We start from the raw sequence: 13,477 nt of genomic DNA, 5'->3' as shown, positions 1-13,477 counted from the left end.
CAGGATTGTAAGGCACCCCAGGAAGATCTTGGTCCATGTTCACCCGAGGCCCCAGAGAGGTGGGAGGTGGGGGGAGGGCTGCTCCACTGACCTTTCCTGTGGGACTTCCTCCCAGACCACCCTTCACGGGGTCCAGGAGGACCTGTCCCACAGGATGGCGTGGGTGGCCAGCTGACAAGCTACCTGCTGTCCCCATGGCCCTGACCCGATGACCTCCCTCTCGGACCAGATTTCTTCACGCTGGTTCAACATTAACCCAGAGGGCTCAGGTGGAGCCTTCAGAGTCCCCGAGCTCAGGCTATGGCGCACATCCCCAGCCCGCGGCAGCCGGGCAGCTGGCTGATCCTGGCTGCCCTGGTCAGCCTTGTGCACAGCCAGCATGGTAAGGGGCAGCTTGGAAGGCTGGGCCAGAAGCCACGGTCTGGTCTGGGTCTCCTGGTAGGACAGAGAACACAGGCAGAGCCAAGGGTGGGTCTCCCCCTCGGGTAGGAAAGCAGCTGGGTCCTCTTCACTCCTGCGATAGGGGTGGGTGGGTGAGGGGTGGCCAGTGGGAAGGGGGTGCTGGTGGGTTCTGCCGCCACCAGGCACACCCAAGCCAGCATGGCAGACAGGGCGCACCGCCTGGTCCCGCTCAGGCCAACTCAGCCAGCTCCCTAAGGCCCTGTCCCCTGTCCGCGCCCTCCGCCGCAGTGTTCCTGGCTCCTCAGCAAGCTCTGTCGCTGCTGCAGCGTGTGCGAAGGGCCAACAGCGGCTTCCTGGAGGAGCTGCGCAAGGGGAACCTGGAGCGAGAGTGCATCGAGGAGCAGTGCAGCTACGAGGAGGCCTTCGAGGCCCTGGAGTCGCCCGACGACACGGTGAGGACGCGGCATGGGACAAGGGGCTCACGCGGGGCCAAGTTCACTGGCTTTCAGCCCTGAGCTCCAGTGCCCTGGGCTGACAGGGAACCAAGACAGGCATCCTGGAGGCCGCTGCACCTGGGCTGTGTTGAGGCCCCCTGGGCTGTGTTGGTCCCAGGGCCTGTCACCCGGAGATCTTGGCAGTCTCTTGTCCAGGCCCACGTGATGGTTTCCGCTTCGGCCTTTCTCAGCTCCGGTGGCATAGTGGGTGATGGTTGGGCTGCTAACCTCAAGGTCAGTAGTTTGAAACCACCCCCTACTCCAAGAGCGAAGAGGCTTTCTACTTCATTAAAGACTTGCAGCCTCAGAAGCTCACGGGGTTAGTATTGGTCAGAACCGACTCGATGGCTGTGAGTTTTTGAGGACTGGCGGGGCCTAGCAGCCCTCCGAGCCTTGAGGGGCTGCCAGGGCCCTGAGCAAGGACGCAGGCCCTGCTCTCTCTCACCTACCCCGGCCCCGGGGGCCCTCTTCTGTCATGTGAGGAGTGGGCATTCAACTCTCCCTGGACACCCTTCTCTTTAATGGGCTCAGGCTTTTGGAAACAACGTTAGAAAGCTCCCGGGCCCAGCTCTGCGTGACTGAGGGCGGGCGGCCGGGCAGGAGACTAGTAGGAGAAGGTGCCAGGTTTCCTGGAGAGCAGAAAGGAAGGAGAGGCCCCGGCCCAGGCTCACTGCAGCCCTTGTTTTTCAGGATGCGTTCTGGGTCAAGTACACAGGTGAGCACCGAGATTGGGTGGTCCTGGACAGGAGGCCTGGAGACTCCAGTTGGAGAAATTTCAGCCTCACAGAAATATCTGGTTTACCAGTCTGTTCATCTGTCCACTACCCACCCACCCACCCTTCCACTCACCCACCGTTCCACCCATCCATCCACTCTCTCACCCATTTACCCATCTACCCATCGATCCATCCATCACCCACCCATCCATCCATTTATCCATCCACCCACCCACTTATCCCTTTTCTTCCTTCCATCCACCTGTCTGTCCACCTCTCTCTTTCTGAGTGTCACCTCACCCATCCTGTCCCCGCCCAGTTTGATCTCAAAGGTGTTTCTGGTCTTTTGCAGCTTGTGAGTCGCTGGTGGGGCAACCTCGTGAGAAGCTGACCAAGTGTCTGGAAGGTGAGGAGCTGACGGGACCAGAGGCTCTGAGGGGGAAGCAGGTTCTGAGATGAAGGTGCCTGAGCCCAGGGAGGAGGAGGGCTGGGCTGGGCCAGGACCCAGTGAGGGCCCTCTAGCATGGACACTGCCTTCCTTACAATCCCTGCCCCTGGCTCAGTGGCTGGTAGCCAGCCAGGTGTTCCATGTTGGTGGAGAGCATGAATGAGTGGCTGCCTGGAGAATGATTGCAGCCGGCCTTCTCACTGGTCTGACCCCAGTCTTGCCCACTGTGCCCAGAGCCAAGCTCCTGGGCTGTTACCTCATTCTCCAGACCCCCCCACCCCCAGGGGCTCCCCGTGGCCCACAGAAAGTTTGGCCAGCTTTGTACCTTAACCTTCGCTTCCAGCCTCACCGTCTGCTGCACCAATCGTGAACCCAACTCCCAGCATGCACTTCTTCACCCATGTCCAGATGCTTGCCCTTCATGGCTCCTGTCCACAGGTCTCCTTCTCCCTGAGCACTCACTCCTGCCTCCACCCTCCAAGGGCTACTTCAAATGCCGCCCCAGGCAGGACGCCTCCTTCCTCCTCCGCTGCATTTGAATAGACTTCTCCTATACAGGGGGAGGGGGGCCCAGTCAAAGGACCCCACCAAAGAGCATCTCACTAGGCCCTGCTGCGCGCCAGGCATGGCGACGTGGGGGCTTAGGAAGTCGAAGAGACGCAGGCAGCACTCTTTGCCGTCAGGGAGCTCCCCCTCTCACAGGGAGAGGAAATGAACAAAACCAGAAACAGCCACCAGGCACCCAGGGGACCTAGAAACGTTCTGTTCACGGTGCTCCAAGGGGAAGCTGGGGGAGCTTCTGTGTCAGGGTGGGCACGCAGAGGAAGCAGCGTTTACCTGGCCCGGTGGGAAGCACCGGAGGACTCCGCGTTCCAGGCAGAGGGAACAGCATGTGCAAAGGTTCTGAGGTCTGAGTGAGCCTGCTGGGCTGGGGGGGGTCAGGAACCAAGACAGCAGATGGGGTAAACGCACCAGGTCTAGGTTGTCCTCTCGGCTGCGGAAAGGTTGACCGTGACAAATCCATCCATGTCCTGACTACCTGGCAGAAGGCCTGGCACATGGTGGGTGTGGCCAGTCTGTTTGGTGACTTGCTAACTGATGTCGGTGGCTGGGTGCACCTGGGGTGCTGAGGAAATGCTGGTTAACACGCATGGAGGGGGTGGACAGGCAGAGCTTTGTGGAAGAGACAGGCGGGGACATCCTCATATGAGCTGAGCCGGGCTTGGGTCTCTGCAGGGAACTGCATGCTGGGGCTGGTCCAGTTCTACTTTGGGAATGTGAGCGTCACCCGGTCAGGCATCGAGTGCCAGCTCTGGAGGAGCCGCTACCCGCATAAGCCTGAGTGAGTGGTGGGCAAGCCTGGCAGCTGCACAGGGAGGAGGGAGACCTGGGCCTGGGCGGGGTGGGGGGGGACAGGGGACACAGCTTCCTGCTGAGGCCCCAAGCAGTGCGTTTCCCTTTCCAGAATCAACTCCACCACACACCCTAAGGCCGACCTGAGGGAGAACTTCTGCCGCAACCCCGACGGCAGCACCACGGGGCCCTGGTGCTACACGACAGACCCCACGGTGCGGAGGGAGGAGTGCAGCATCCCCTTGTGTGGTGAGCAAAATCTGCCCTGGTCATGGTCACGCCGATCCCCAGGCCCACCGCGGTGGGAACAGCATCCCTGCTACCTTACACACGCCCTGGCCAGGTGTGCAGCGATGGGGAGACCCCGAGGAGCTGCCTTCCCAGCTGCCCCTGTGAGCTGGACACAAAATGCTTGCTTCCTGGGCAGGCGGTCCTGACATCCCCACACCCTTCCTGAACCCCAGAGAGCAAGGTGCATTCACGCCAGACCTGCTTCTCCATTAGCTTGCTCCCTGGCTTGTTAGCGGTTCAACACTCCCTGCCCCACGCAACTCGGAAGAAAGGCCTGGCCATTGGCTTGGGGGGTGGGGGACAATAGCCATTGAGAAGCTTTGGGGACTCTGACATGCCTGGGGTCAGCACAAGATCGAGGGCAACAGTGGGTCCCCCCCCTTCTTTTTTTAAATCAGTAAGCCGGTTCCTGAGTGGCACTTGACTACTCACTAGAAAGTTGGAGGGGGTCCGCCCAGGGGCTTCTCAGAGGAAAGGCCTGGTGATCCATCCACTTTTCCAAAACTAGCCGGGCAGCACCCTATGGGCTGCAGATCAGGGACCAGAACGGGGTGGCCATGAGACAGGGCTGATCCCACAGCCGGCAACTGGAACTGGAAGCAGCTCTGACTGTCACGAGCCTACAAACCTGACCACCACAGGATTCCAGAGGCCTGCAACCATATTGCTCACGTGCCTGAAGGTCAGCCCCGGAGGCTCTGTTATTATCAGCTGGACTCACTTAGGGTCTGTGGCCGGGGCAGATGTCGCTGAGCGCAGCTGCCTGTTGCAGGCTGGACTGGGCCCTGCCACCCAGATGTGCATTCTGGGGTGCAGGGCGGCCAGCCCAGGGGCAGCGCCCTCTGGGAGCAGCTGATCAGTGAGCACGCAGGAGCTGCTGTCCCTGGCTTGGCTCAGAACTGGCACGGTACCTTGTGCCGCACAGGCCAGGGCCCAGAGCAAGGCAACGGTCAAGGCCACAGTCCAGAGGCACACAGCTGCCTCTGCCAGTGAAAGCGCAGTGGTACCGGCAGGGGTGCACAATGGGTGTCAATCATCCCATCTAGCCCAGTAGTTCTCAACATTCCTGATGTCGTCACCCTGTCATAGTTCCTCATGTGGTGGTGACCCCCAACCATAGCATTATTTTCGCTGCTACTTCATCACTATCATTTTGCTATTGTTATGAATCCGGTGACCCCTGTGAAAGGGTCGTTTGACCCCACAGGGGTCGCGACCCACAGGTTGAGAACCGCTGATCCAGACCCAGCATTTGCCTTTCATGGATCCCTATTGGGCCCTGAGCCTGGAACCGGTCTACAGCATGTCATCGGTCTTCATGGCAAAACTGGCCACTACTTCCCAAGCCCTTTCACCCCCACCCCCCACTGCACATACACACACAGGCTTATGCAGGCAGTCCACTCCTCAGTCCGTCCCAGTCCATGACCCGTGGTACCGACCGCAGCGCTCCTGGAAGGCAGTCCCAATCAAGAGTTCAGTCGGCCCAGGGGGACCAAGTTTCCGTGCTGGCGTATTGATGTCACCCCACAGCTCATGAGGTCTTCTGTCGGCAACCACCTGCTATATGCACAGGACACGACCTTGCTCGCTGAAAGCGAGGTGGACTTGAGGTACTTGCCGGCGAAGATCAACGACTGAAGCCTTCCATGTGGACGGCCACTGACTATCAAGAAAACGGGAGTCCTCGCAACTAGGCTGACTGACACCAGAGTGCTGGATGGAGCGAAGACGGAAGTTCGCAAGGCTTTCATTGAACTTGGGTGCAGTCGGTGCTCATGGAAGCAGCAGCTAAGAGATCAAACAGAGGGTCGCAGCGGGCCAGTCTGCCACAGTCCGACCCCGTTAGCCTTGGGACGGGCAAGCATGGCCCTTGGAGCACGAAGGAGTGTTTGGCCCCAGCCACGGTGTTCTCAGTGTTCCCAAGTACAGGTGAAACTTGGACAATGAACAAGAAAGACTGAAGAATGGGGCCTTTGAATGATGGGGTTGGGGAAGAATACTGAGAGTACCCCGGGCAGCCAGAAGAGCAAATCCACCTGTCTCAGAGAATTACAGTCAGAATGCTTCTCAGAAGCAAGGATGGCCAGATTTCGCCTCATGGACTTCGGAGATGTTGGAGAAGGACATCATGCTTGATCAAATAGAGGGTCAACCAAAAAAAAAAAAAAAAAGAGGAAGGGCCTTCATGCGACAGACGGACACAGTGACTTCAACAATGACACAGTGACCCAAGCATAACCCGCAGCATCCTGTTCTGTCATACGTGGGGTCTCCGGTGCCTGACCACGTGACCAGAGTAGCCCTCTGGGAGATGGATGCTTAGGCAGGATATTCTAGACTACCCTTCCCCGCCCCCGCGTCTGCCTGATCCTCTCCCCAAACCTGTTGCTACAGAGCTGACTCCACTTCATGGCGCCCCACGGGGTGGCGCTGTAGACCTGTGCCCTGTAAGGTCTGCGATGACTGGAGGCAGCAAGAGCAGATGAGCACAGCACCCATGCGCATCACTGCGGATGATGCTCTGGTCTGGAGTCTCCCCATGGGACAGACGGAGAAAACTGCCCGTGGGTTTCCTTGGTCGGAACCTTTCTTTTTTAAAACAGTCTTATGGGCACATCATTTACGTAGCCTCCACTTGGCTAGTTCAGTCTTCTCAAGGAGAATTCTACAAGGGCTGGAATTGTGACGGCCGTGGTTGCCAGGCCTTTTCTCTGAGGGAGCCCCATTGTGACCCTTTTGGTTCGTAAGCAAACACCCACCCTGCAGCTGAGCCTCAAGCTATCTGGGCTCATCTAGGCAGAAAGCAACAAGACAGGGTTCAGATCCTCCGAGGCCTGGTTCCATATGGGGCTCCTAACCCACTCTGTGTTCTCCCCCCACACCCCCCAGGTCAGGAGGGCTTCACGGCGGAGCCCAGGCCACGCTTTGGAGGTACCAGCCAGCAGACCACAGCCCCATCAGAGTCATGTGTCCCCGACCGTGGCCAGCAGTACGAGGGCCACCTGGCGGTGACCACCCTTGGCTCAAAGTGCCTGGCCTGGGGCAGCTCTCAGGCCAAGGACCTGAGCAAGGACCAGGACTTCAACAAAGCGGTGTCCCTGGTGGAGAACTTCTGCCGGAACCCGGACGGGGATGAGGAGGGCGTGTGGTGCTACGTGGCCGGGCAGCCTGGTGACTTTGAGTACTGTGACCTCAACTACTGCGGTGAGTGGGTAGGCCAGGCGACCTGAGAGGCAGAGGAAACAAGACCCCGGGGGAGTCACAAGAATATGCCATGTCCGGTTGCCTGAGGCTTCGTGAAAGCTGGCTGTCAGCTGACCTCCCTGAGGGTTGTCAGTCCCTTAGAAGCAGGTGCTCCTGGGCTCTTAAGCCTCTACTCCAAAGGGTCCCCAAGGCCGATCAGGGGCTAGAGGGGAGGTCCAGGGGGTGGGCAAGGGCTGGCCCGGCCCCACCCCAGCCAGTGCCCGGTCTCCCTGCAGACCAGCCCCTGGACGAGGAGGAAGAGGAGGACGGCGACGGGCCCATCCAAGGGCGCACCACCACCCAGGAGTACCAGCCCTTTTTCAATGAGAGGACCTTCGGCAGTGGGGAGGCAGGTGAGGTGGGCATGGGCCAGGGGCGGGGAGCTTCACCTCATGGGGGGCCGCCCCGCCCTCACGGTGCGCTCGCCCTGCCTGGCAGACTGTGGCCTGCGGCCTCTCTTCGAGAAGAAGTCTGTGTCGGACAAGACGGAAAACGAGCTGTTGGACTCCTACATAGAAGGCCGCATTGTGGAGGGCTTCGAGGCAGAGATTGGCCTCGCACCCTGGTGCGTTGGGGCCCTGGCCGCCCCGGTCCCCTGCACCCTGCTCCCTTTCTCCCTGCAGCGCTTGGAGAGGGCCCCTATTCTCCCAGCCCCAGCTGTAAGAGACCTAGGGCCCAGAGTCCTTGGTCCTCATGGCAACCGGGGGACAGGGTGCGGTTCCCCTCTCATTCTGCAGGGGGCGCAGCCAGCGCGTGGTGTGCTGCAGGGACCTGTATTTCGCAGGGCTGCTTGGTTGCAGTTTTTATGACTCCTGAGGGCTGCTAAGCCAACTGTGCTGGAGGAAGCTGGGGAGGGGGTGCAGAAGCGGGAGGCAGCCAGGCCCGGCTTGGCTCAGGCTTCTGTGCAGTCAGGTGGCACTAACCTAGTTACTTCTGTGTAGCCAGCAGCCACTCCCCACCCCACCACCGGCTGGCTCTGAATGCTTCCTGCCTCTCTGCCCCAGGCAGGTGATGCTTTTCCGGAAGAGTCCCCAGGAGCTGCTGTGCGGGGCCAGCCTCATCAGTGACCGCTGGGTTCTCACCGCAGCCCACTGCCTGCTGTACCCGCCCTGGGACAAGAACTTCACTGTCAACGACCTTCTGGTGCGCATCGGCAAACACTACCGCACCAGGTACACAGCAGACCCCCTGTGGGCCCTCCAGGGTGACCACAGAGAGTTCTAGTGGCCCTGGGTAGACCGCACTGTAACCGGGCTGTCTGGACAAATCCTGCTGTGTGGCATCCTGGCAGGAAGGCTCACTCAGCCACGTCCTGACCAAGCCTAGGAGCTGGGGCAAGAATGAAGACATTTGCTGAGTGTGAAGGTCTAGCACCCTTCCCTCCTCCCCTCCAGATGCCAGGATGTGGCCTTGGCAGAAGGCTCTGAGCAGAGGGTTCTTGGGAATGTGGTCTGTCGTTCTGGACTGCCTGAGCAACCTGATCCTAAATCCTGTGCAGCTTCAGGCACAGGGAGAAGCTGCTGAGGACACCTCAGGGCCAGGGAGGCGACGGGAGACAGCCATCGCCTTTCCTTGTGACCCGCTGCTGGCCTGAGCTCCCTGGCAGGTGCCTACAGCTGCCCCATCTCTGTTGGGCTCTGCGCAGGTATGAGCGGGGCATCGAGAAGATCTCCATGCTGGAGAAGATCATCATCCACCCCAGGTACAACTGGAAGGAGAACCTGGACCGGGACATCGCCCTGCTGAAGCTCAAGAAACCCATCATCTTCAGCGACCACATCCACCCAGTCTGCCTGCCGGACAAGGAGACAGCAACCAGGTGTGTGGGGGTGACTGTGGCCAGGAGGCTCCTGGAGGGGGTTGGGTCTCACTCATGCTTTCTCCTTCCCCCAAAGATTGCTGCAGGCTGGGCACAAAGGGCGAGTGACTGGCTGGGGCAACCTGAAGGAGACGTGGACCCCTGGCGAAGGTGACCTGCAGCCCAGCATCCTGCAGGTGGTGAACCTGCCCATCGTGGAGAGGCCCGTGTGCAAGGCCTCCACCCGCATCCGCATCACGGACAACATGTTCTGTGCTGGCAAGTCCCGGGCATGCAGGGCTGGGGCGACTGAGGCAGGCTTGTTTACTTGTTTACCTTCACTGTTCAGATGGAGGAAGGCTGGATAGATGCCAGGGGCTTCAAAGCGCTCATGGGAAAATGGAACGAAAAGATCGTGTAATCTTCCCGTACAACCATTGGGAATCCCTTCAGAGGAGAATACATTCTCTAGACATGAAGGGGCTGGGGTCACGCACAGAGCACGTGGGGTCATTTACAGGTCACTGTGTCAGAGGGAAAGGCTGTGCATGGGCACATGGAACAGAGAGGTTTGTGTTTGTTGTATAGAGGACGGTTCAGCTCCAGGTTTCAAGGGCGCCTAAGGGTCGTGGCCTCAGGGGTTCCACTAGTCTCTTTCAGACCAGTGCGTCTAGTTCCTTTCAGACTTTTGGATTTTGTTGTCCATTTTTCTCCCCTTCTTCTGTCCAGCACCTTCTGTGGTCCTGGTTGGCACAGTCAGTACTGGTGGCTGGGCACTATCTAGTTCTCCCCATCTCGGGCTCTGGTGCACAGGGTCCATTCGTCCTTCAGACTGTTTCCTGAGTCCGTGATTTGCCTCTCTCCTCTAGACAGGACAGCTTAGATGGGCGCTTGTTAGAAGACCACAGTAGGACGTACAATATTGTCTTTGTGTATTGCATTATGCCCGATGTTCCTCAAAGATTGTGGTCCCAAGTCCCCAAGCCGTGACTCATTCCTTTGAAAGTACTGGGTTATGGCTGTTTTCCGGTTACCCACTTGGCTCAACCATATACAAGTCCGCAGTACATACATGCTACCACTAATGCAGAAATATCCTCTGCCTGTGCGTGCAGTCTCACTGCCTTCCCACCCCTGATCAGCTGGCACGTCCTTCTGTGTATCCGTTGGCAGACTATTGTGTGGTATCGGTTAACGCAGGACTGTGTACGTAACAGGAGTTACCTTTGCTGTCTGTGATTCTTTGGCACCTTGGACTGAAGCATGTTAAGAGAACAGACCTGGGTTTGGGTTGTGGGTCTGGTTACTTACTAACCCGATGGATTTGGGCAAATTGCTTGAAACTCCTGAAGCTCAGATTGGCTCAGGTAGTGTATGTAATGTTTGGCTTGGTGCTAGCCACTGAGCCACGGTGAGCTTAAGATGGCAGAAAGAGGGCTTGCTCCAGGAGAGCCAGGGGATGGAAATGAGGGAAAAGCCACCCACCCATGCATCCACCCACCCATGCATCCACCCACCCATGCATCCACCCACCCATGCATCCATCCATCCATGCATCCACCCAATCATTCAGCAGATATTTACTGAATGCTTTCTGTGTGTCCCAGGCCATGTTTACACCAGGGACCCAGGCAGACAGTGCCTGCACTGGACCATAAGGCCCAGATGCTGCTGAGAAATGAAGCAGAGGGAAGCAGGGAGCGATGGGTGCTCTGAATGGAGGGTTCCAGCAGGCCTCTCCCAGGTGTCTGAGCAGAGAAGGAAGGCGTGAAGGTGTGAGCTAGGCACCCCGGGAGGTGCACTGCAGGCTGAGATGAAAGCAGGGCACAGGACCTGGGGTGGGAGCAGAGCACGCATGCTGGGGCGGGAGTTTGAGAAACTGCTCGGAGGCCTGTAAACAAGAAGCCACTGGGGATGAGGGAGAGGGAGAACGGGCAGAGGAGGCTGGGCCCTGAAGGACGTGAGTGAGCTGGGACGTGATCGGAGGGCTTAGAACAGCTGAAAAATGTTTTAAAATGTACACAAATTCCATAGGCATCAGTTATGTGATCTGTGAAGTATAATTCATTTCAGACCCGGAGAAAAGATGCCATGATTCTCTGTATTCTTTTTCACCTAGCTGCCACTTCTCTATGTATGTGTCCATGCAGACGTACGTGTTTGTATAGGTAGAGATGTATATGTGTTATTGCATGCTGTGACGTCGATTCCAGTCCTTAGGGACCTCATATGCCTGCGTGGGGCTGCTCCCTCGGCTTTCCCGCGTTGTGATCATTATGGAAGCAGACCGCGACTGCCAGGGCTTCCTACCGCAGAGCCACTCGATGGCCTTGAACCACCAAGTTTTTGATTAGCAGCCAAGTGGTACCCATTGCACCATCGGTCCTCTTTGTGTGTGTGTGTGTGTGTATACATACTCGTACCTAAGTGTATACACATATGCATACCCACATATTGTTTGAGAATAAATGGTCTTAGGATGTCTTTTTGTTGGGCACTGTAAAAGCAAGACTGAAGAAGAATCGATGCATTTGAATGATGGGGTTGGGTGAAGACTACTCAAAGTACCATGGACTGCCAAAAGAACAAACAAATCTGTCTTGGAAGAAGGGCAGCCAGCCAGCACGTTCCTTAGAGGCGAGCATGGCGAGCCTTGTTGTCAGGGGAGATCAGTCTCTGGAGAAGGACGTCTTGCTTGGTGAAGCAGAGGGGCAGCAACAGAGAGGAAGGCCTTGGACAAGATGAGTGGACAGTGGCTGCACATACAGCTCAAACATGCCAACAATGGTGAGATGGCTCAGGACCAGGCAGGGTTTCAGTATGTTGTGCACGGGGTTGCTCAGAGCTGACACAGACTCAACGGCACCTACCACCCCCGCTATCTTGCTGCCTGTGTGTCCCGAAACGCTTGAGTATGTATTTTTAAAAGAAAAAAAACACAAGGTTGTGCTTATATAACGCCAGTAGAGTTAGGAAAACCAGGAAGTTGCTGATATAACACTCTTACCTAACCTGTAGCCCTTCCCCAAGGTCGTCAGTTGTCCGGCTGGTCCTTTGTAACAGAACAAAAGACATGCTTTGCCAGGATCCCACAGTGCCATCCGCTCCCTCGCCTGTCTTTCTCAGTCTCCCACGACCTGGCCATTTGTCTGGAGCACCGGTGGCTGATTCTGAAGTGGGTTCACTTTCCTCAGGCTTAGCTGTAGCCCTTTGGCACTTGGGCTCCACTCGGCCCCTCCCTCACTGGTGACAGGAATTCTCATCACTGGATGGAGCTGGTGGTTGCCAGCCTGCTCCTGGTGTGAAACGTCCTGCTTTTCCCATTGTCATGAGTGACCATCTGGTGGGAGACCCACTGGTGCTGCCTCTCTCCCTTCTCATCCACTTTCTCGGCTCTGGTGGCCGCCCAGTGGGCCTCTTCTCAGCCTTCTGTGGATTCTACACCAAACTCACCGGCATCGAGTCAGTTCCTACTCAGCAACTCTAGGACAGAGCTCACCTTGTCCGTTTCCAAGACGAAATCTCTACGGGAGTAGAAAGCCTCATCTTTCTCTGGAGGCTGGGGTTTTGAACTGCTGACCGTGGCAGCCCAGCCAGTCACGTGCTATGCCACCAGAGATCCTGGCTATGTGGATTAGTTGGCATTTTAGTCCAAGGGCAAGTTTTCTGCTCATCCCTGTGGATTCATTTTGAGGTTCCAATTCTTCCAGATCTGGCCAATGGGAGTCCCTTCAAACTCATTTTTCTAACCTCTGGAGAGGTTTCTCTATTCTTTAAGTATTTTCTCATTGTCTGGCCCAGCAGGATGTTTCCGTCAGCCCAGTTTTCCTAGCTGTGGTCTTGGGCTCAGCCATTTCTCCAAAGAGCACGCTGAGGGGAGATGGTATTAAGAGACCAGGATCGGGGTGTGAGGTGTGCACGCTGCTTGCTGAGGCGCCATAGCTCTTAGGCCCCTCTCAGCAGACAGGACTAGGAAACGTGTGCACTGGACAGATGTTCATATTCGTCATTGGGCTCCTTTCTCCACATGCTTGTTTTTGCTTCTTGCTGGGTGATGTGTAACGTTAACAGTCTTCAAAGCCACAGGTGTTTAATCAACAAAGAAAGGTGGCTGCATCTCACTCACCGGCGTGGTCTCCTGAGGGGGGAGGGGCTGGCTGGTGAGTTGGGCTCCTCTGAGGACCTGCCTTCTCTCTCAAGGTTACAAGCCTGAGGAAGGGCTCCGAGGGGATGCTTGTGAAGGCGACAGTGGGGGACCCTTTGTCATGAAGGTAAGCTTCTCTAGAGCCCTGGGACCAGTGGGTAGGTCTTTAGGTAGGGTTGGGTGAGGTGAGGGGCCCATTTCTGGGAACAGCTGCCTGCCAGGGTACTGTGGAGGCCCCTAGAACTGACTCATGGGAACACTATCTTTCTTCTTCAGAGCACCTTCAACAACCGCTGGTATCAAATGGGCATCGTCTCGTGGGGTGAAGGCTGTGACCGGAATGGGAAATACGGCTTCTACACACACGTGTTCCGCCTGAAGAAGTGGATACAGAAGGTCATTGAACGGTTTGGGGAGTAGCGGCGCCCCCCCCACATCGTGGGCTCCTTAATGGCAACACCACAGAAACCAAGCCAGTTCAGGGATTATTTTTGTTGCTTGTTTCTAAAACTAGAGTTCTCAATAAAATAATAAGCTAAGTCTTTTTAATGAGCCTAAGTGTTCCTGGTGCTGTTCACGGGCAGC

The 13,477-nt window shown here is 57.2% G+C and overlaps 1 protein-coding gene across 1 annotated transcript; it reads left to right on the top strand.

Moving 5' to 3' along the window:
• The first annotated feature begins 300 nt into the window (after nucleotides 1-300).
• Nucleotides 301-13,312, top strand: F2 (coagulation factor II, thrombin). Its single transcript, XM_075548354.1, has 14 exons — nucleotides 301-382; nucleotides 691-854; nucleotides 1,587-1,611; nucleotides 1,965-2,018; nucleotides 3,297-3,402; nucleotides 3,526-3,662; nucleotides 6,597-6,911; nucleotides 7,187-7,303; nucleotides 7,389-7,515; nucleotides 7,955-8,122; nucleotides 8,596-8,769; nucleotides 8,846-9,027; nucleotides 12,949-13,019; nucleotides 13,169-13,312. Exons 1-14 carry the CDS (start codon nucleotides 301-303, stop codon nucleotides 13,310-13,312), a joined length of 1,866 nt encoding a protein of 621 aa, XP_075404469.1.
• Nucleotides 13,313-13,477: the final 165 nt, after the last annotated feature.

The sequence above is a fragment of the Tenrec ecaudatus genome, chromosome 4, assembly GCF_050624435.1.
Source record: "Tenrec ecaudatus isolate mTenEca1 chromosome 4, mTenEca1.hap1, whole genome shotgun sequence".
Lineage (NCBI taxonomy): Eukaryota > Metazoa > Chordata > Mammalia > Afrosoricida > Tenrecidae > Tenrec > Tenrec ecaudatus.
Note: the sequence above shows the minus strand (reverse complement) of the source record. Positions and strands in the feature narration are given on the sequence as shown.